The sequence below is a fragment of the Pipistrellus hanaki genome, assembly GCF_964339955.1.
Source record: "Pipistrellus hanaki genome assembly, chromosome: 7".
NCBI lineage: Eukaryota > Metazoa > Chordata > Mammalia > Chiroptera > Vespertilionidae > Pipistrellus > Pipistrellus hanaki.
Genome location: NC_140509.1, coordinates 61,965,138 through 61,989,093, shown reverse-complemented (window position 1 = coordinate 61,989,093; position 23,956 = coordinate 61,965,138). Strand labels below are relative to the sequence as shown.

Sequence of the window (23,956 nt, the reverse complement as noted above, 5' to 3'; positions counted from 1 at the left end):
ACCTTCTTAAATTCTCTTCAGTACTTTTCCAGCAGCCGAGATTCCACTTGTGTGTTATTTGCCAGATTCTCTTATAGCCTCTTCCTGCCGATGGGGATGGGGAGAAGGGGGGTTCTGGCTGAAGCACCTGGATAAGCTTACTGTGAGTCAGTGTCTGTATGGCACAGGTGTTTGGAATCAGCCGAGAAACTTAAATCATCTCTAGCTCATCGTATTATACACAGTTGTACATGTTTAGTGTTCCCTTAACTTTAACCTGAGACACCACATGGAATAATTTGGTGTATAAGAAGCATTGCATAATGGAGGGGATAAGGACACATATGTAATACCTTAATCAATAAAGAATTTAAAAAGAAAGAAGCATTGCAGCAACAAGAGTAGCTTAATGGTTTTTGCATGCTTCCTAGGCCAGTCACTATGAAGCTATTTTACTCTTATTTACACACACACATACAATAGACATACACACTTTCATATATGTGCATATAGGAATATATGTATATATACATACACACACACACATATGAAATCATTTAATTCTCACAGCAGCCCTTCATTTTACAATCAGGAAACCAAAACACAGAGTGGCGAAGGTCGAGAGTGGCAGAGTTAAACCCAGGTAGCTGGGCCACACTCCTGATGGATTTAGTGCTTAGTCTGTAACTCTGAGCAAATAATAATGAGAGTAAATACGTCTGAAGTTATCTGATTACAAGAAAACCTAAGGAACACTATAATTATCAAAATGGAGCCCAGCATCGGTTGCTTGGCACATGTGGCCTCTGCTTGGGATCTGGCTGCTTCTGTTTGTTACCTGGAGGCTTTAGCTGTCTGGATGTTTGTGCAACAAGTGGTCTCTGTGATTCCCTGTGATGTGTCCTATCCTAGTGAGCACCCAGCCGGTGTATCTACTGACTTTACCATCCTGTCTCAGTGAGCACCTAGCCTGTGTGTCTGCTGGGTTTACAGCATCTGGAAACCTGTACCTGCTGATCCCCCAAAGTCTGTGAAAGCCCTCTCAACAGCTGTCCTGCAGGTCACTTTGTGGGCCAGGAATTCCTTTCTCCCACAAAACTCAGGGTTGTGATGCATCACCTGGGGTTCTGTCTTTCCTTAGTAGGCACTGGAAATCAAAGACACGGACTCAGAAGCATTTTCAACATGGGGACCCGCTGGATGAGACTGATGGGCAGAGTGTGGCATACAAAGTAAAAGGATGTCATAGACCATTTTACATCACTGCCTTGAACAACGCTCGGCACATAGGGGCCGGATATGTGTATAAAGAATTAACGCATAGAATACTTCAGGCTAAAGGCATAGGAAAATGTGCACGGAGTATTTGATTTTGATCTTTTTAGGAGGTACATCCTGTCCAAATGTAGGGTGTGGAACTGTTTTGGCTGCCTTAGGATTTTAAGGTCTATTTCCCACATTTAAGTAATGAAGACATTAGTAATTATGCAGGAAACTTGGTAATTCTTACTTTGGTAATTGAATCAATTACACTTCCTTCAGAAGGCTATTACATTGTCATGAGTACTAGGTAAATGGTGGGTTATAAATATTATTTGTAAAATTGTGAACATCTTTCATCTATATTCCTTTATCAGCACTAATTGGTTACGATACATGATAAAACTATTATCATTTGAATGAGAGTGGAAAAATCCTCCTGCTCCATTTAGTGATGTGGTGGAAGGGAGCGAGGAAATAAAGGTTGGAGGTCCTCTGTTTTGAATGCTGGGGGCTATTAAACATGCCTGGGTCAGAATCCAACGAGCACAACATTGATACTGATTTTGCCTTAAGGTTGGAAATCACTTAGTAGTCATTACCTTTACTTACTTTAGCTATTGCAGAAACAGGGAGGTTTAAAGGAAATAAAGAACGTGTTATTAAATTTCTTGCTTTCTTACCATCTTTTTGTGATACATTAAAGATATATCATGAGTTGGGCAAAAATATTTTATGGCTCAATTAAAATGGCTGTATGTGAGCTACCAAACCACATAATTTATGCTAAAGTTTGCAATTTTATGAATATGCTGGAAAACCTTACTTTTATTAGCTTGAGAAGTTTCCACTCTTTGTAGGTAGCCACAGTCAATTTCGCTGGGTTTTGTGGGAAATATTGGCATCCAGCTGTGAGGTTCTTTCTGATCCAAAAGAAGGTCTTGAAAAATGATTTCTGTTTTTCAGCATGTTACTATCAGAAACATATGTGCTCCCTCTCAGCCAAGAGGGGAATGGCTCTTTGTGTTTTTAAAACTTATAGGCAGCCCTGTTTATTGTTGTGAGGCACCGAGCTGTCGGGTTACAGGGCCATCTACATTGAGTATTTTTTCTTTCATTATTAATATGCTTGATACACCTATAGGTTTTTTTAAAAAATAAATATAGATGAATTTTGGATTTCTATGTTTATTTTAGCATACACTTTCAGAGATAAAGTTTATTGGAATTTTTAATAAAGTTATAATGCAATTTAGTATTATTAGTTTATAAAGCGAATGTGCATTAAAGTTCCCAAATAGCACTTAAAACTGGGCCATGCTGAATTACTCAATGCAAAGTAAAAGTTCACATTTGAAAGTCAAGCAAAGAAATGTAATATGCTATAACTGTAAAATTTTGCAACGTATGAAATCGCTTTGTGTCATATTGTAAATATTGAACTCAAATTCCAAATTGGACCTAATTGCGGAGAGAATAAATAACTGACAAATCCATCTGATGTCATGAATATTACTGCACAAAGTCTGGTTTGGGCCATAAAATAGTCAGCAAAATTGCTTTTAGAATTCGGGGCTGTGAGGACCAAGTCTTTGCCTATATATGGCACCATGTAAACTGATGCCCAGCCCATGGTAATGAGACCACGCGGGGATGTCTTCCTAAGGATGTTGAAGAGGGCAGATCTTACAGCTGAAAGCTGTAGAGTGTATATATTTATCACTGCTTGCTGCCATGATATCACTATAGTTATGGGAGAAGAACAAAAAGGAATAAACTCGTGTGTCCAGAGGAAGTGGAGACAAGATAGCCATGGCTGGGCAAGGTGTCCCATGTTGGAAGATGGTGTCTGAGTAGTTACTACTGAGGCTCCGGAGCAGGGACTGATGGTGAGAGACTTCCAGATGTATCTCTCAGCTTTTACAAGTCCCCTGACTTGGAGTCACCAGTATTGTCTGTAGTTGGATCAGCAGGAAGGGGGAGAAAAGGGAGGTGGGGGTGGGGCTAAAAACTGGGAGTTTGGTTGAGATCTGTGAACAGCACACTTTGCCTCCCTTCTTCCCCATTTGCACAGGAAAACAGAGGTTTATACACCCTGGGTATATAAACTGAACCCTGGCTTGGGGTCCCTGACCTAGAGAAGACGCTGGGGCTCTGGTTTGACATCAGGAATATTGAAGGTTACCAGGAGGGTGAAACCCTGGCACCCCTGTTCCAGAATTCCTAAAGCTACACCAGCTCCAAGTCGGAGATGCTCTTATTGGGAGTCCAGTGTAGTTACAGCATGGAAATTGCTTACCTGCTTTGAGCTCCCCAGTTGTCAAGCATCAAGCAACACCCAAGCTCCTGGAACTCATTTTAATATGTGAGGGGCTGTCAGGAGCCAGGGTTTTGAGGATTGATGCCGACCCCAAACAAACAGCAGGAACAAGGCATTTAGGGGAAACAGGAAAAAGATATATAATAAATATCCTCAGAGAAGTGGGAAACTAATTGCATCTTTGAAACAAGAATAGGATGCTATAGGAAATCAGATCTGGGGAATGAGAAAGGTATTGAAAATTTAAAGGATGATATAAGCAACAAAAAACTGGACAGAGTCTTATCTGGTGTGGCTCAGTTGGTTGAGCATCGTTCTGTGCACTGAAGGGTCGCCAGTTTGATTCCTGGTCAGGGCATATGCCTGGGTTGTGGGTTTGGTCCTCTACTGTACTGGGTGTATATGGGAGGCAACTGATTGATGTCTCTGCCTGTCTTTCTCCCCTCCTCCTCCTCCTCTTCTTCCTCCTCCTCTTCTTCCGCCTCCCTCCCTCCCTCTTCCTTTCTCTCTTTCTCTTAAATAAATAAAAACATATTTTACCCCCCCCCCCCCAAGTGTGAATACTGATTTTCCTTAAACAAACAAACCAACAAACAAAATCACCACTGGATAGAGAATCGGAGAGTGGATATAAGGGAAGTAAATCCTTAATTGCTATAATACAATTCTGTAAGTAATGTCTGACTTACAATCTGGAAACCATAGTATAAGTGCAGCATTTAGAAATGTATAAATGAGTGTCAGAACAAACAGATAAGGAACAGAAGGCTAGCCTGCTGAAAGGGAGGGCTGGGCAGGATTGCTGAACTTTGTTGTCATCCTATTTGATTAAATCCCCCCACAAAACTATGAGCATTTATGACTTTGATACAGATTGAGGAAGAGGTAATGGGAGATTGACTTTGGAAATAATTCTGTTGGAAAATGTATTGAAGGTATAGAAAATGTGCACAATATTACTGTCTTGGCAGTCTCATAAACCTCTGGGAATAATGTGTTCTACATTTTTTTCAATAGCTGTCTTTTCTCAGCACTGATTTCTTACCACTGTCAGCTATGGTTATCCCATCACTTCCTCTATCTTTTGCCAGGCTTCATGGCCTTAGAAGTAATTTAATGTGCATGTGAATTTTAAATATCCAAATTAATTTGAGCAAGTTTCTCCTCACATTACAGTCACATACTTTTTGTATCGCTAGTGATTATGGACTATTTTCTGTTAGACATTTCTCATGCTATGTATCTTTAGTTTACTAGTAATGCAGTACAGATTAAATAATGCAATTCCTTGAGACCTTGAAGCTGAAATGATCTCTTTCCAGCATTTCCTGACTTCTGTACCATTTTTAGAGACAAGTGGCCTCCTGTCCTTTCCATTCCCTTATAACCTTGGGGGGCTGTTGTAACAATGTGGAGCCTCACAGGACTTTAGAGCTAGAAGATGCTTTAAGGGACCTAAGTCTACTCCCTTTGCCTGATAATTGAGGAATCCCAGTCAAAGAGGGAGGACAGGGCTTTCCAAGATTAAACAGTGGCCCCAAACTCAGTGTTCTCTCTGCTGCTCTGGGCTTCCCGGACTTCAGGGCAGCTCACTCCCTTTTGTTGATAGCTGTCTTGAGGTTTTGTCCCTCTGAATAAACACATTCACAGATTTTCCCGGAAATATTCTGCTGGGGGTTGGGGGTGTGTGAATTTCTTGAAAGATTTTAGTTTTATGTTAACTGTGTTAATATTCCGAAAGAGATGTGATACCCGCCTGTGGATTCCAGCAGGCAGGCCTTGGGTGTGGAGTCCCGAGTTGTAGGGTAAACAGGGAGGATGAGGGAGAGGGCAAGTGGGAAGGACAGAGCTGGGGTGCAAGGACCGGTTTCCCCCCTATTGTTTTCCTTTTGGTGGGAAAGAATGAAAATGACATTGAATGAACTGGAGCTGCTGAATGGAACTGGCCAGAAACTGTCTTAATTTGTGTAGAAAAATTGTGTATTCAGTCTTCCAGGGCATTCCTAATAAGGAGAGCAGGACCTCTGGCTGCCATCAGGGTCTGCAAAATTTGACTTAATTGCCTTTTCTGAGCTTTTTTTTCTGCGGACCCAGCCTCTAGATGTTGTCCATTGGCCTGCTACCTTCATGGAGGCCTGGTTCCTCCCTTCTCTGGTCTGTCGCCTTTTTTATTGGAGGGCAGTGGGTGTTACTGCTATTAAAGCAACTCACAGTGAGGTGTTAATGATTACTGTGCTATTTCTCCTGGTGGGTCTGTGCGTGTATTACCAGAGCTGATCCAGAAGTAAGATGATAGGCTGTGGAATATTTTGTAACCTTGTCTGCCTTGTTTCTCACTTTACCAACCCAAGGGGTTCTCTGGATCAAAGATGAGTCTTTCTGGAAAAAGTAGAAGTTTTATCATTATCAAGAATAGATCAGGGATGTAGAATACTTGAACTGTGTACAGTAGCTATTAACTGTGTAAATGTCCCTCAAGAACTCCCTCTCTTATAGTTGTTTTGTACGAAAAGTAGAGATTTTTATTGAAAAAATGACTTCTTAATAATTCTGTTTTGCATTGTCTTTTTTTAGATGATGTTTTTATTTTTATTCCCTTTCCCAGGGAATAAAATTATGTTCAATCCATTGAAAACAGATTGTGTTTCTTGGTACATTAGTGTTTATATTTCTTGAAGATGATGTAGATCAGAGTTTTCATTTTTTATTCTTATCACCTCCCTCCCTGTCTTCCCTGTCCCCCCCCCCCCCCGCCCCCCCACCTTTTTTGCAGTTTGGTGAATCCAGAGAAATGTTTTAAAGTTCATCATAAAGTAAAATGCAGGGCATTATATTGGAAAATCAGTTATATAAATATTCAATTACAAAATACTTAAGAAGCAGCCTGTATAGAGTAATATTGGTTTTTTTTTATTAGTGCATTCAGTGACAAGATCTAACAGTGGGCCCAGTAGACTGTTCTGAGGTGATGATCAGCCAATTTTTTATCTGTAATGTCTTATGAAAATGGCTATGATTTTTATTGGTGATGCAGTCAAAGGTATTACTAACAGTGTACTTTATGACCGACCTTTGTAATATGTGATGCAAATTTCTATTAAAGGTTAGTGAAAAATATCTGCTTTTCCCCTTTCTGAGTTCATGGACAGACCCCCTGGTTTGTCATAACCCCTGACAAAGTTGATGCTTTAAAATGAACATTGGTTTCCTTAGAGCTGATGGCAGCGTGCCATGTAGTTATATAGTGACAACAATCTGAAACGGAAGTTACTTATTGCGTGCCCCATATACCACTGCACTGGGCACGGTCAGGAAAACTGATGGTCACTACAGATGTCCGGCCTCTGGGATGTGTAGACTCATAGAAGAAACAGTTATCAAAGGGCAGAATATACTAAGACTTGTCTGATTGCCTAAGGGGCTAAGTGTGCTGCTGTGCTGTGGTAATCTATCCTGATGGGCCTTTACCTGCCTGAGTTGGCACTCGTAAGGAGGGAGGGCCATATTGCAGTAGACACGTGAAGAGGGCAGAGGGCGTTGGCTGAGGGCGGAGCCCATGAGCAGGCCCTGAGTAGGGCAGACCTTGGCCTGTGGCCAACTTGAACGAGGACAGCGATTGGGGGTAAATGAGCAGCAGGCTGTGTGTGGAGGTTGGCAGCAGTTTGTATTTCATGCAATAGTATTTTTAAAAAAGCTTTAGCGATTCATTTGGAATACATAGGCTGAAAAATTGATTGTAAACGTTATGAGAACAAGCTCTCTTGTGAGAGCCGGACACTTAGGGACATTTTAAAAAGGTTGTTTAATTCCTAAACATTTTTGCTCACCCAAATTTTCATTGGGCTCCAACGGAAGAAAAAGCGAGGAAGTGCTTGGCTTCCCTATCGTCTAAAGCAGTTTGAACAGCCAAAACGCACACCTCCATGTTCCCGGGCAGATAAGTGCTGTCACACATCCGGATGTTTAAAGTGACAGGCTCCCCAGCCTGGCAGAGGCTCAGGCTCAGACGGAATGGACCAGGATTGGGCTGTGCTGAGGCAGGAATGTCACCATTCTGGTCGGGGCAGTTGGGAGGGACTCCTCTCCCCGTGGTTCCCATACAGTTCGGCCTTGTTTTTCAATTTGACTCCATAAAAGCACATTCTCCAGCTTGACTTCAGAAAACATGCGTGGCTGGTTGGTGAATCTGAACTGCCTTTGGAGGACATGCTGAGCCCAGGAGACCTGGAAGTGGCGTCCGATTTCACGCTTGGAGATGGCGGGGAGTCGCAGGCAGGTAAAGAAGACATGGTGGCTGCTGAACCTTTTGTCCAGCGGTGGTAGGAAGGAAACCTCGGCAGGGCTCAGTGAGCTCGAATGGGTGTGGACCGTTCTGAGTGACAGATTTTTCAATGATTTTGTCCTCTGGGTGACCTTGGCATTTTTTTTTTTTAAAAGCAGTTTTTCTTAACAGTATGAAAAAAATAAATTACGTGTAAAAAAATCGTACAAGGCCAGCCATTAACAACATTTTGGGAATGTGGCTTGCTTCGCTTACTGGTCTTGAAGACGTTCTAGGGCAGGAAAACTGTCAGCCTCCGAGCCCAGGGTGGGCCTGTCAGGGAATGGAATGTGTGCTTGTCCGATGTGAACGGATCCGGGCGGGTGTCTAATGAAAATTATCCTGTCACTTCTCTGTGATGCAAGATGATTTGCCCAAAGGGTTTGAAAATCATATGGGGACTGAAAACACCCTGTCTTCAAAACTACAAATGGGTTAATGAGTTGTCGCCCTAGCGCTATTCCAAATGCCTTCATTTGACTTGTCCATTCCTCCCTTGGTGTGGTCGCTCACTGACTTGTCATTTACTGCATGTCTGCTGGAGTCACGCTCCAGAGCAGACTGCTGGGACACAGACAAATAAGGCAAGATCCCTGCTCCTAGGCCCTTGACCACAGCGGTGCTGTGGCTGTGGTAAGAGGTGTGGGAGTGGCACGGACCAGGTGCTGTGGGGACACAGGTGAGGAGGGGTTGACTCCTGGAGTTTTGTTCTTCTCTGGAGGGACCTCTGAGGCGGTAGAGAGTGAGCAGAAGGGAGGGGTTCCAGGCAGAGGGGAAAGTGTGTGTAAATGCAAAGGCGTGTTGGGTGAGTCACATGTCGAGATGCCGTTGGCATATTTATAATGAGCCTCCTCTCTCTCCGTCCGTCCGTCATCTGTGGCTAGCTTGTAGCTCCAGGAGCAACTTTTTTTTACTGGCTCTTTTCTCTGCCTGGAATATCTGACCCCCAGCACTTGGCTAGCCCCTTCCACTCTCTCTGGGGCTGGGCCTGGGAATAAATGGCACCTCATCAGTGATGCCTGTCCTGACTACCCACCTGACGTAGATTTCCTTCTATCCCCTGCCATCTGCCATGTTGCTTGCTTCAGCACAAATATCGCAGTGCTGTTTGGTTTAACTTGGTTGTTAATAGTCCCTAGACTGTGTTCTCTGTAAGAGCAGGGAGTAAGATTTTCTAGATCACCACTGTCTGTAGTGCCTGGCATAGCCCCTGGCCTGTAGGGATAGCGGATCTTGTGAATGAATGAATGGATGGATGGATGGATGAATGAAAATATATAATTAAAAAACACACAAAGCACTCTCAAGAGATTTGATATTCCAGTTTATTGCTTGAAGTTAGTAATTCTTAACTAGGCACCTAGAATCTTAGCTAAGAATTTTATTCAAAACCTTTGGGTATTACTTGGAGGTAAAAGAAAGTAGGAGTTCTTTTGGATCTTGGAAGGAATGAGTTGAAAAACCAAAGGATTCCTTAAATTGAATACATAGAATGAGAGAAATTCTATTTGGAATACTAAATACTGTTAAAAACAAAACAAAAAAATTCATGACTTTAAAGAAAATTAAATAGAATATTAAATTGAGTTATTTATTGTAATTTCATAAAATTATTTACTCTATTTAAAAATATTTTTATTGATTTCAGTGAAGAAGGGAGAGGGAGATAGAAGCATCAATGATAAGAGAGAATCATTGATCGGCTGCCTTCTGCATGCCCCACTTTGGGAATCCAGCCCGCAATCCAGGCATGTGCTCTGACTGGGTATTGAACCGTGACCTTCTCAACCACTGAGCCACACCAGGCACCTCTCTATATTTTTATTTGTATTTCTCAGTTCTCTGACATCTTCTGGGAATTTTGATGATTTGTTTTTATCTGTGCTCCGAACCCTTATTTTTATAATTAGTATTACTATGTAAGTCAGTGATATTCTTACACTGGTAGTCTTTTTATTTAGTACAGCCTTCCTATGACAGACATCTTCATCAGTGGGCTCAATTTCATCGCCATTTTCCTCCATCCTTTCTGTCAGTTTTTATAGCTCATAAAGTGGCTCCACTTCTACTCCACCTTATCCACACATATTTTTCTTATACTTGTCACATACAGCACAAGACATTTTCTATGAGATATAATCAGTGGATTATTTTTATCATGTTGAAAAGACTGTACAACAGAATTTATTTTATAAACTCTGTAGTCATGGCAGGCGGACAGTGTCACATGGAACAGTGTACTGAAAGAAAGGAAAACTCAAAGGTGGATTGCTCATGATTATGATTGCTTTTCCCATTTGGTTTTCTCCAAATGAGAATTCCCTGCATAGATCCCTTAGTCCCAGAGTGCTTCAGCCAGGGTGTTCAGGGGTAGGCACCCCTGGACATAGATGTTCATTGGTGGTAGCTCTTGTTTTTGGCTTCCGACTATAACATTTTGTTCTCTTCTTGGAGAAATTGGGAAAAACTATACTTATATACTACCTTGAAAGTGAGATTTTGGTTACCTTTATTTGTGAAGACAACTTTTTGTTTACCTGCCTGTTGATTTCATTAATTCATTCATTCAGTAAATATTTATTGCCTGCCTCCTATGTGCCAGGCAGTATACTAGTCATTGACATTAAAAAAATGTTTTTGTCTGAGCCAACATTTAAATTATTTCCCAGTAAACTGTTTTAGGAGGGGACTATGTCAAAAAAGTCGTGTTAGCAGAGAAATATTATTTGATCTGTTTGCTATTTTTTTTTTTTTTTAAACAATATTGCTGTGGCAAGGACGTGATGATTTGCACCTCTGACATCGTTGCTAATGCTGGTTTCTTTGCTGCGGAGGCGACAGATGTTTTGAGAGTCATTACTGCCCCGGAACGCTGCACCTGTTGCTGGGTGTTCTTGCATGTGAAATTAGAACCTAGAGTCACTTGCTTTCGTTTCCCTTTCCTCTCCCTCTTTCCGGTGTGCAGGAGTCAAGTTAGTAACCACCTTGTTCCTTTGGGGCTATGATTTCAGTGCCCTCAGGAGTGGAAGTGTGTCGGTGTTTTTTTTTTTTTTTGTTTTTGTTTTCATCCTGTTGCCGAAAGACTCCCTTCTGAGTGGCCTCAAGGTTCCAAGGCATGTGTTGGTGGGGGTAGGAGAGAGGGTGGGGTAGGGGTGGAGATGGGACCACTTTTTGCAGCAGCTGCTGCTCCCTGATACCTGGACCCTCCTGCTCTTGAGGAACGTGCGTTTCCTCCTGGTGTCACCGGGTGTTTGGCTGTGACTGAGGAAGAGAGGAAGTATTGTATGGTGTCCTTTACTTTCAGGAAAACGAATCTGCAGTGTCTGGGCTTCCTGTTGGTCCAGGCCCTGCTGCTGAGAGCCAGGGCTGCTTCAGGAGGCCCGCCAGACCTGCTCCCTGGGCTGAGAACACCCACGGCCTGGGTTTGGGGTTTCGCTCCGTGTTCACAGACCTCAGTTACCTCATTTTTCAAATGAGCGTTGAGGTACTGACAGAGCTTAAGTTGTAAGCATTTTGCAGGCACCAATGGAAAGCGACGTGAAGGAACTTTCAAGTTCAGAGGTCCCGAAAGTTGGTCAGTTGTTACCGTCCAAATTACATAGCGCCGTTCCAACGGGAACGGGGGTGGTTCCCGCACGCCGCCGACCTGGCAGCCTCCGGGAGGCAGTTCTTTTCCTCCAGCTTTCCTAATTTCAAACCCAGTTCACTACATTTGCTGTATTTATACTCTTATAGATAGACAGGCTTCCTCGTGGAACCTCTCCGGGGGAGAATGTTTTGTAGAAAGTGGAGTTTTATGTGAAATGGGACATACATGGCCCCAACCTGCCAACCCCAGGATGGTCATCCTCCCTCAGGCGCTGCTCTTCCCTTCTTTCCGGGTCACCTGTTTGTCTTTCGTGCCTTCTCAGTGACTCCGTAGAACACGTGAATAGGAGGCATGTGCTTCTTGCTTCTGTGGTGTCCACTCCCACCTCGTTTCCTTGAGTATTTCACAGGCTCAGGCCTGTCGCAGGGCTCCGGCCTGGCCCCTGAGGCCGTGATGGCACTGGGTGTGAGCTGTTTGCCTGGCCTGGGAACTGGCCCTATGCCCTCTCCTCATGGACCCTAGTAGGTGCTCAGCAAACAGATGGGTAGCTGCCTGGCTCTTACAAGTACTCCTTTCTGGGTCCCTGGGAGCTTATTTCTGAGTCCCGTGCCTCTAATTCTTGAGTGATTAGCATAGTTTTCAGTTTCTGCTCCTCACCGGCAGAAAACTAGATCTGATGTACAATACTCCCTGTCAGTTCCTTGGCGTCGGTTCTGCCCAATTATTACCTGGCTCCTTCCTTTTCTCCCCATGCCCAGCCCTCAGTCGTCATAAGTAGGTGGTGATGCCTTGTTCCCAAGTTGAGAGAGATGGCACGTGGGAGTGTGGGTGGATGTGCCCGCAGAAGGGACAGTCTCTGTGTGCTGCCCCTTCCAGATGCCTCACACCTGTTACACACCTATCTTCCCATGTCCAGCATCCTCAGGTTCACTTCAGGGTAGAAGGGTCCATAGGCAAGACATTAAATTGAGATCGTTGCTGCTGGTGACCAAGGGACAGAATTTTAGGAGTCACATTCGGATTCACAGGCTGTGCGCCCAATGGGACGCTTAGGTCACTTCTTCCACTAGATGGTTTTACTGTTAACAACAGAGAACAACCCTGTGCTTCCCTCTTCACACCCCCCCAATGAAGCTTGAGGCTCTAGAACCCTCTAGGAGCCAGCGTTTTCCTCACAAGGCCAGCAGTAGCACTTCAGGAAAACTCGCTTGCTGAGTTGGGCTCCACAGCCCCGCTGGGAGACAGTGTTATTGCCTCTACTGTGACAGCACTTTTATTTCCAAATTACTCTTTTTATATTCCTGAGAGTGCCTTTCTCGCCTGGCCACGGCTCTCTGGTCCCGGCGGAGTCTTTCTGCAGCTTTGGGATTGCTGAGTTTGCCTCGGAGCTGCTGTTTTGATTTTGCTCCTGCCCTAGACCCTGCCACCTCCCTTCTGCCTCAGGTGGGCATGTTGCATGCTCTGTGCTCTTGGGGGGCGTTGGGAGAGGATGCTGGCCAGGCTCCTCTCACTGCCCTGGCACACCCTCCCTTCTGCACTGATGCCTGCCACATCATCTCATCTCTCTCCCTTCAGTAACTGCTCATTTATTAAGTCCATATCCCGTGCCAGGCACTGTGCCAAGGGATGGCAATACGAAGGCAAATGAGGAAAGACAATGTTTTCCCCTCCTGATTGATAAAAACAGAACGAGGCAGAAATTCCAGAAAAATCACCCCCTCCTTTTAAAAAACAATGTTTTAAAATTCCTCTTGAGTTTTAAAGCATTTGTGTCTTATTAACCTCCGAATGTCCCTGTGACTACTCTGCCTCCTCCCGGAGGAGCCCTGCGGCGAGCTTCCTTCTTACTGTCGGAGTGAGATGTTTGCAGCCGGAGCGGCTGTCCCAGGGACCCTTGCCCAAGCAGACAACACCGCAGGGCTCCCCCAGGGCCCTGTCAGATTAGATCCTGGCATCTACAAAGTGGTGGCACCACCTGGCAGCCACATGGTGTCTGCTTGTTTCACCGGATGCCATACCAGTGGGTTCCTGGCAGTTGCTGGTCTGTTTGGAAGCAATTCGGCCAGACATACACATGTACGTGTGTGTAAACACACACTCTCTCTCTCTCTCTCTCTCTCTCTCTCTCTCTCTCTCTCTCTCTCGCAGGAAACCCGGGTTCCCTGCTCAGAGCCTCCTGGCCTCCCTCGGTGTAGGGAGAGGATGCCAGCTCCTACAACCTCTCCCTACCCCCCTCATTAAGGGATTACTACTGCTGTGCAATTTTCCTGGGAAAATTGTAGGAAAGGTTATAATTTTATCTTGAAATACAACTTCTAGGAATTTTTCTTTTAATTCGAAGTAGGTGTCTTTCACTGTTGGCACATTAGAAAATAAAAGCAATAATACTTAACATATGATTTCTTTCTTCTTTCACTGGCATATTCCTTCAAGTCTGCATCTGAGGTCAGCCTCTGGGGGGTTTTGGATAAATTCGAAACTTCCATGGTGGGGATTTTTGTTTAATTCCCTCTAACATAATTCTGTTGATCATAATGTCATTTGGTTGCATGCATATACTAATATGGAAACAAAGGCATGCTTTCAGATTTTATTTATATCTTTGTTCCTTGGAAAAACAATCCCCATGAGAAAGCACTCAACTCCGTTAAGTGCCATCCTTGGCGCTACTTTTTTTAGAAAAGTTTTCCTGGCTTTTGCTTTCTGTAATTGTTTTAACCATACCAATAGTAACATAGTGAGTATTTTTAGACATGTGTTGTTAAAATCTTGTGAAAAATTCCTTTTATGTCAACATGTGGGATTTTGTGTGATAGTAATGTTAGTTAAGGTGGTCAAGAACTAAGGTAGAGTTTTCTAGCTAGAAAAAAAAAGGGGGTTAAAGCTCCTGACATGCTCTTTGAATATTGGGGAAATTGTATCCTGAGTGTAATTAGTTTGATGGAAATATTAAAGCGAATGAATTACATTGTGAGAATTGTGATGATAGGGCTTGTGCCCTTTTTTGGGGGGAGGGGGGTTCTCCTTGGGTGTGATGCTGTGTAGATGGTCTGTGCAGTCGGAGGAGTTGGCTCAGGTGGTGGAGAGTTTTGCAAACCTCATGACGATTAGACTCCCACCTCCATCCTCCTATGAATTTGGAAGCGAGGGAGCTGTAGGTGTTCTACAAACATCACCCTCGGGGGCTCCTTGGAAGGTGGGGATTGGAATGGAGAGAGCTTAGAGGCAGACATAACCTTGCAGGTTATTTTGCCCGGAGAGGGAGAGACAGGGGATGCGGCAAAGAAGGGCAGGAGATGAGTGAGGCCATGGAACCCATATGTACAGATCCAAGTGGCCTCATTGGCAGTTACAGAGCTCTGAAGACCAAAAGGTATTTTTTTCTTTGTAATTCATCTGACAGTAAAACCTGAGTTTAGCCTGAACTCATTTGGTGGCAACATTTGACCTGCACTGCTGGGAATGTTTTTCCAATCTTTATTTATCTCGCTCACCATTAATAAAATACACATATTTGTTGCAGATGTACATCAATTTGTTTAAATAGGGGAACTTTCTCTGAGTCTCACTGGTTTATGTTTCAAAGTAATAGATGGCTTGTGTGCTGTCTAACTTTCTCAATTGGAGAAAGTTCTGATTTGGGAAGACATCTAGCCCAAGGATTTTGGACAAGGGATTGTGAAGCTATATGAGCTGTGCTAAGATAAACAGATTACATATGGAAAGAATTTTGAAGGAAAAAATAAAACATTTCTAACTGGGAAAACTCAATGGTCAGTGATGACACTACCTCATTAACATGAAAAAACACACCCAACTATTTGGGGGGGGGGGCTCAGGAATGTTCATTAGATATTGCATGAATTACTGGAAAGGATGTATCTTGGATTTTTAAGGATTTGCTTGAATGTAGGCTCTTGGATTGAATCATGATCCAGAAGGAAGGGAAATTATTAGAAATTTGAATAAGATCTGTAGAGTATTGCATCAGTGCTAAATCTCTGTTTTGACAATTATATTTTTATTATGAAAGATGGTGACATTTGGGGAAGTTGGGAGGAGGGAATAAGAACTCTACTATTTTTTACAACTTTTAAGAAATAAGGTTTTTATTCAGAGAGGAAGGGAGTGGGATAGAAACATCAAGGATAAGAGAGAATCATTGATTGGCTGTCTCCTGCACGCCCCCTATTGGGGATTGAGTCCGCAACCCTGGGCATGTGCCCTTGACCAGAATCGAACCCCAGGATCCTTCAGTCCCAGGCCGATGCTCTATCCACTGAACCAAACTGGCTAGGGCTTTACAACTTTTTTGATAAATCTAAAGTTATTTCAACTTTTAAAAAATGAGAAAAACTTGCTTGTTATAACAGGAAATAGCTTCATCTATGTTGCTTTCAAGTAGAGGGTATCTGTTAGCAGGAGTTTTTTTTTTCTTAGAGAATTCAAAGTCAAGAAAGAAATATAAGTCCAGAAGAATGCCATAGTTAGGTTTTCACTCCCCTCCCTATTTTTTTTTTTTTTTAAAGGCTGACCTTGTTTTTATAATAAGATTAATTTACCATTTTCTTGATTCCACCTGAAGTGCAGGCGGAAGAGTTACAAAGGGAAGCCACAGTGTCTGGAGAGGTCCTGGGAGGTGCTGTAACTCCAAGCTCCCTTGCACACAGGCTCCCTGGTGTCGGTGGGTGTGGTTTGTCTCTAGCTTTTGTCTGCCGCTCTGCAGGGTTAGATGTAGTAGGTTCATTAGTCAGGATCGGGCGGTTATAATTAGATGCTCAAAGCCAAGAGGGTTTGCAGATAACAGGAAGAAGGGTAAAGTATGTGCCTTTCATAGCCAAGGTCAGCTCAGCTGGTTTTGGCTGTGCTGATGTTGCTGGGCCTGTGTCTTCCCAGTGGAGAGGGGATTAGTCTCGGAATGACTCTGCTTCTCTCTCTTCTACACCACCTCCTGTAGTTTCAGCTCCTGTGATTCTCTCTGCAGTCCAGTCTTTTTTTTTTTTTCTTTTTTTTTTTCCTTTCTGGTGAGAGTAGACGTAGGCTGGCAGCCAGTGACTGCTGAGCTATAATAGAGCTGGTGGTATGTGCAAAATTTGATTACTGCTGTCAACACCAGATTGAATAAGAAAGTGCATACCCTAGACAGATCCTTGCAGCATAAATGGCCTATTGATTTCACAAGAACTAGGAACGAGGCCACCGTGTAGCACAGAAGAAGAAGGGGTCTGTGGATTGAGAGTGGGTTCTGACGTCACAGAGCAATTTTAAGAAGTGCCCTCCTGTTAGGGCTTTTTAGAAGGACCTTTAGATAACTTTGCTAAGCTGATCGCTGCTTCTGATTTTCTTCACGCTCAAGGGTTTACAGAGACTCCAGGGAAGGCTCTGCGCTGGGGCTTGCTCAGTGGCTTGCCTTCCCGTGCGGAACCCAGGCAGGAGTTGTGCTGGCTGACACAGACCGCGTTTGCTCCTGAGCTGCAGTGACATTCCCACTTAGCTTAATGTGCATGTGTTAGACATTTCCCACAATGGAAAGTTCTATTTGACATAGGAGAGTGCAGGGGTCAGCCTCATAGTTCAGCCGAATGCCAAGAAATAGCAAAAACAATGGATTACATGGTGCAGGCTTGGGATGTGGAAAATTTCTTAGAAGATGGATGAATCATGTTATTTGTACATGCTGCAAGGCCGGAGGCCTCATATTGGAAAATAAAGGGAAAAAAGGTTACTTTTTAAAGTTTAGAGCCTTTTTATATATTTTCTTTCTGTGTGCTTGCTTTATGTTAATTATATTCTGTTTAGTTTTTTTTTGGAGGGGGGGCGGGAATTAAGATCCAAAATACGATTTTTTAGGAAAGAGATAATTAACATTGTCTGTGAATTTGTTCAAACACCATTAGGTCTGGAAATAAAAAAAGATAATTCCTCTGAATTAGATAGTCCCTTAGAATTAGGAAAAAAGTGATAATCCCTTCAAATTAGATCATTTTAGATGGTTTGCATTTTGAATTAGATAATCTCTTTGGATTCGTTTGGATAATCCCTTTGATTTAGAATAATTACTACCCTTCTTACAATATCATATTTTTAAGAGGGAGGGGGAATCCTGATTTGTTGTCCTTCTTGGCTACCTTCAACATTTTTGAGATTTTTTTTTTTAATCTTAAATCACCACACACTGATCTCTGCGTGCAGGAGGCAGCCAATCTAATTCTCATTATTGATGTTTCTCTCTCTTCCCCTCTCCTTGCCTCTGAAATTAGTAAAGACATATTAAACAATGGTGCCAGGTGGGTGCTGGAAATATCAGGGGAATGCTTTGTAAAGCATATGATTGTCAAACCACTATGTTGTACACCTGAAACTAATATGAAGTGAAACTGAATGTAAACTGTAATTGAAAAGTAAAATTAAAAATTTCCCCCATAAACAATTATGGGTATTCACTTACAAAAGGCTGCCTTTTAATCTGGCCTGTTTCTATTTAAGAAGAAAATAAAGCAGAAAGACAGAAAGAGCTGGTTTGTAAGCGATTGAAATGTCATTATTTCCATTGAGAATTTCATCTTCTAATACATTTTCTTAAGCAACCCTTTGGGAGAGCAAGCAGGATCAACTACTTTGGCAGCTTCTTACCAGAGATAAGAAGGCCAGCACTATTTAGCTGATACAAGTCCATACAATGATACCAGTTGAAAATGTTGAAATTCTTACATAACTGTTTGAAAATACCCACTATTAAAGCTGGGTACCTTCAAGGCCTTGTAAGCACCGCAGCCAGTATCTATTCTGATCAAGTGGTCCCGGTGTCTTGCCACTTGCTCTGTGGTTTGAGTATGTAGCCCTGCCTTTAAATATGGAAGTATCTTTGGGCTACTAGTAGAAACGGGGCCTTAATAAGTAACCATCAGGGAACTGCAAATCACACCACCTTGGGATGTCATTTCTACCCACTAGGATGGCTGCTGTAATAAAAAGACAGGTAATAAGTGTGGCTGAGGAGGTGAAGGAATTGGAACCCTCTTACACTGGTAGTGGAAATATTTTGAGAAAACTCTCTGGCAGTTTTTCTAACGGTTCACCATAGGGTAGTATGTGACCCAGCAATTCTACCCCTGGGTATAGATACTAAAGAGAAATGAAAACCCATGGCAACACTCAGAGTTGTACATGAATGCTCAAAGCAGCATTATTCATAACCAAAAGATAGAAACAACCCAAATAATCATCAACTGATGAATGGATACATAAAATGGGGAGTATTATTACAATGGGATATTATTCATCCAAAAAAAAAAAAAAAAGAAAAGAAAAAGGAATGAAGTACTGACACAACACGGAATAACCTTGAAAACATTGTGTGCGAAGTGAAAAAAAAAAAAAAAGACCCTGTACATATTCAATGATTTCATTTATATGAAATGGCCAGAAGAGGCAAATCAATAGAGTATGTGTAGATTTTTGCGGTTGCCTGGGGCTGGAGGGTGGGAGGAGGAAGTGGAGCATGACAGCTTTTTGGGGTGATGAAACATTCTAAAATTGATTGTGGTGATGGATGCACAGCTCTGTGAATTATGAATAATCATTGAATTATACATTCTACATGGGTTAATTGCATACAAATGGAATTCTAAATCAATAAAGCGGCCCCCCTCCCCCCCCCAAAAAAATTGGACTTTGATTATGTGACATAATCTGTATCACCATGCTTCTCTCCTCCCAAGACTCTTAGGAGGCAGGTGAGGTCTCTACTCACATTTCACAGTTTTGGAGACTGAGGCTTAGAGTGAGTATTTTGGCAGAGTCATCCTGCATCCAGTCTAGGCAAAATACATAGGTAAAGAGAGGAGAGTTGGGTAGGCATTGGCTGGTTCTCTTTTTTTTTATGCCTCAGCCAGCAGTAGTAGGGAAGAACATGGCTTTTAATTTAAACCCATGTTTCCTGGTAAGGGTACATAGTCTATGAAAATCTCTGCTTAAGAATAGGAAGTTTCTATAAGCCAGAGAGAAAAAGAGGATAGGAACAGGAAAACAGGTGAGGTGATGCGGTGATGATTTATCTTGCTTAGTACAGGTCTGTGGAAAACATGCAGAAGTGATAGCCAAGTGGGCAAGGCAAATATAGAGAATAGAATGGCCTGGAAATGTGAGTCAAAAGTGTTACCTCTATGTGGTTAATTTTTTTTTTTTTTTTTCCATAATAGCAGTTTCTAAGGAATTCAGAAGAGGTCATTTTGAGTTTTATTTCCTCAAGATATGGATAGATACATGCCCATGAAAGTGAAATAACAAGCCCAATTTATTCTTTGAAGTATAGTTACTTTGTAATAAAACCCTTCAGCCAGTTGTATATACCCAGGGCAAAAGCCTCTATTTATATACCTCGTGGGTAGAGAGGTGGGTGGAGGTGTCCCTTATGAGCTGAGCCAATGCTGTCAAAACAGGAAACAAAGTTATAATCTCTTCGTAGTTGATCAGAAATATTCAAAGGCTCTTACTTGTGACAATTAAAAGACAAAACAAAAGAGAAAACAAAAAAACAAAAAAAAATCAACCCCAGCTCCTTATGACCTAAGGCGTTTCACTGACTGCTAAGTGTAACTTCCTGTCTGTCTTGAGCGGAGATTGGGCTAGGTTTAGTCAGATCCTCTCGTGGGAAAAGAAAAGCCACCCCAGCACAGGACATCCCAGTGTGCAGTTCGCAGGCTGCTTTGTTGTCCGCTTCCTCTGCATCCTTTTCCTCGTCTTTCAAGCAAATGTAGGTGATGAGCAGCCCGGCAGCCACCGCATTTCGCTGGAAAAAGTGCAGATTTGACCTGCCAGGGCCGGGAGCTCGCCGGGTTTACCAGCGAGTGCCAGGTAAGTTGGCCAACTTGCCCGCCTCCCCGCCAGAGAGGCTTTGAAAGGGGGATGTCAGCAAGGACAAGGCTCCCTTAGCCACTTCTGTTTGAGACAGAGCCACTGAAGGCAGGGCTTTGCTGGGGACAGACAGCCCTGTTCCTCCTGAGGCCACCTCTGTTGTGGACTCTGAATAGTGGACCAGTGCTGTCTGCTTCATCCTTCTCTTCAGAGTGTGAAGATTTGCCACGTATTGGCTTCTTTGGGGAAAACACTCAAGGAAGCATACATTGATGGTGACAAGGGTGTTTCACTGGATTCCCCTGTTCGTTCGAAGCAGCTTCTGATGCGTGGACTGTTTACAGTTATACAGGGATCAGTTTCCTCTGCTGTTGAATTGTGGTAGAGCTCAAGCCGTACTGTATGTGACTTACCGTGCTGGTGCAAAGGATATTTCGCTTTTGAAAATGTACGGTTCGGAGCTGACAAAGGGGAGGGCTGGAGGTTTGTACTTTTTTGGGGAAATGGAGGTGAGGGGGTTTTGCTTTGCTGGAGAACCGCCAGCGCAGAGCTTGACTTTGGGTGTGCTCATGCCCGTTTCCATCCCTGGACTCCACTTTCAAGTGACCTTTCTGGACCAGTTCGTGTATATGTTCATGTACGGGACATAGAAGCTTTCTGAGAAAAACAAGACAAAGCAAGTGATGTGTTTTATTTGATCTCATATATCATGTTTGAACATTGTCACTATGGGAAAACTTTTAGGCTAGTTAGTATTAAAATTTTTTCTTTCTTTTTTTTGGGAATTAATTTGTCCCTCTTAATGTTTTATTCCTTATAAGTCCATGTAAATGAGGTGGCAAATGCTTGTAGGCAGTGTCTCTATAGAGGGCATTTTAAGGGAAATGATTGGAGTGGCCTATATTTTCCTTGTGAATTTACTTTCTATGCCACATGTAATAGGAGAGCAGTGTGCTTATAATTCTCTCCTTGGGCTATTGACTTTTCTCTCTTATTTAAAGAACCATGTGGCCTCAACAAAAAATTAAAATAGCTTTCAGGCACTGAATTAAAACCCTGTGCTTGGGAGTAGCAATTATAACATTGTGGCTTTTCGAGGATACTTCTTAACTCTCACTTAATCCTCTGTCTTTCCCTGGCATTACTGATCTCTGCAGTTTGCTCGTTTGCATTTTATTGTCTTGCTACAAAGGGTCTCAGGTAACTCTGGTGCTCAAAATCAGAAGATAATTAAAAGAAAAAAAAATACCAATAAACCTTTACATAGTGAGCAAACTTGAAAGCAAGCAGACTGCAGCTTTAAACAGGAATTTCCATCCAATTAGACAAATTTCTTTCCTGCCCTCTGACCAGTCCAAAGGCTTTAGGAAAATACAAAGTATTTTAAAAAAAGATACTTCAGAACATGCTATTTTTAACAAATGGGTCCATGATTTCAGATTCCACAAGGGCCTAAGCTCCCTGCACGTTGCTATTATTGAACTGAGTACTTCCTTATACCTACAGGTAGATCTCTTTAGTGATCCTGATAAAAATAAAGATATAAAAATATGCTTTTATGGACAGTATATTTCGTTGCAACATATGGCCTTTTTTTGGTTAAAGCTGTCTCCATGATAGCTTAAAGTTTGGGATGAATCCTTTATTTACAGAGCTCAAGTAAGGCAGAAAGTGAAACCAGATGTGTTTTGTATTACATTTTTGACAGTGCAGAAGTTGATATGTCAAAGGACTGTTGCAGAATCTGAGTGGAATAATAAATTAAATTGAGTGGATTTAAAAGACATATTTGCTCAAAATTAGCTTTTCAGTGTTTTTGTTTATTTTATTTTGTTGAAATTGTCAGTCTTTTGCTCTATGTTGTCATCTAGAATGTGGAATGCTAATTTGATGAATTTGCCTCTCGGTTTACCCACTGAGATACAACAGGAGGATACTGAACAAGGTGGACATATTAATCTCTGTCTTTGGTATAGAATCTTTTTATTTAAAACTTTTGTGAAATACTTTATTTCCTTACTCTTGATGTCTGTGTACAAATGGCCAAATGTCTAAAATAATGCAATTGAGAGAGACCAAAGTTAAAAAAAAAACAACCCATCTTGAAAGTGTGAAATGAGAATGTGCAGGAGCCGTAGGCAGGTCCTGTGGCACAGATGACTTATGTCTGGGAATCGCCTGCTCAGGAAGCCACCTCTGAGAGGCCCTGCTCTTCTCGCCGCCCTTCCTGCTCGGCTGGTGGGTCGACAGGACTCTGTGCTGGCTGTTTCCTCTTCAGATGGGCAGATTAAGCTCTTCTGAACCCCGGCTGCACTCAGAATCCTCAAATGTCTGGGGCCCTCACGTAATTGGACTCGCCTTACCTATGAAGCTTTTCACAAATATCCAAGGGATTCTAATGGACTCAACGAGGAGGCGCACAGGCCCAGGCTGCTCGTTCCTTCCAAGGCTGAAGGCTCCATGAGGTCGAGGAGCAGAGGGAAGCCCTGTCCCCGTGGTACCCAGCCCCTCACTGTGTTCCCGGTGCGCAGGGAGGCTCAGCATTGGCTTGTGAAATGGGTGAATAAATGTCTCTGAGCAGCAGGAGGGCTGGCAGAGGGTAGGATCTCTTAATTTCCGGTCTGTGTTGGTGTGGAGGAGTGTTCTGTGACACTGCAGCCCGCCTGAATACCGGCTGTCATTTGGGAAGCTCTTAGGAGAGTGACAGGGACAGGCAAACCTCGGTACGCTGAGCAGACCTCTCGGCACAGACCAGGCTCCAGGTTGGCGGCGTCTTCATGAAGCAAGGCAGGTGGAAAGCTTGGGAACCAGACTTTCATCTCAGGGGCTTGGGTGCCAATGGGTGTGACTGTGGAGGTGGGGCCGGTGGGGGACACTCCCAGGAGGGTCTCCTAAAGTGGCCTGGACGAGGGGAGTGATTATCCTTGGCAGATCTTAGGGGCTGCCTGACCCACCAGTTGGCTACAGTATATGAGATTGAAGGAACCCGGAATTCAGATCAGAGCTTGCTGAGGTTTGCCTGAAAAACATTTCTCAGGGCTTGGGAATTTTTAGCCAGGGTTAATGTTTATAAAAAATGATTTTATTGCTAGGAAGAGCAAGTAGAATATAATTTGTGGAGGCTTGAGAGAAAATTATTAGATTGGAAGAAGAAGGGTAGGGACAGAATAATTTGTTTGAAACAAAAGAATTGGGAGGGGAGTTGAGAAATATGATTAACATAGCATGAGCAGTGGTTCAAGGGTGGACCTGGGTCTCAGGCCCACCAGCCATGGATTGTGGAAGCACTTACCTTCTGTGATGGGTTTTCCTACCAGCAGGATTCCTCTAGTGGGTCATGGTCAGGATTAATAATGTAGCACATTAAAAAAAAAAAAAAATAAATAAAATAAAATATATATATATATATATATATATATAATATATATATATATATTTATATATATATATAAATATATATATATATTTTATATATATATATATAAATATATATATATATATATTTTATATATATATATATATAAAATATATATATATATATATATATATATATATATATATATATATATATATTGATTTTTTCACAGAGAGGAAGGGAGAGAGATAGAGAGCTAGAAACATCGATGAGAGA

At 42.6% G+C, this 23,956-nt stretch overlaps 1 protein-coding gene across 5 annotated transcripts in view; it reads left to right on the top strand.

Moving 5' to 3' along the window:
- The window catches only part of UTRN (utrophin), a gene marked incomplete at its 3' end in the record, with an annotated part of 411,728 nt that overhangs the window by 27,853 nt on the left and 359,919 nt on the right, over positions 1-23,956 (top strand). For 3 of the 5 annotated variants that reach the window (XM_084889909.1, XM_084889906.1, XM_084889910.1), the window contains exon 1: positions 20,064-20,325. The exons of the other annotated variants lie outside the window; for them this stretch is intronic. In XM_084889909.1, coding sequence (XP_084746035.1) covers positions 20,232-20,325 — 94 coding nt within the window. In that variant the 5' untranslated portion in view covers positions 20,064-20,231. Of the gene's footprint in view, positions 1-20,063; positions 20,326-23,956 lie in introns of those variants that run through there. 5 annotated transcript variants of the gene reach the window in all.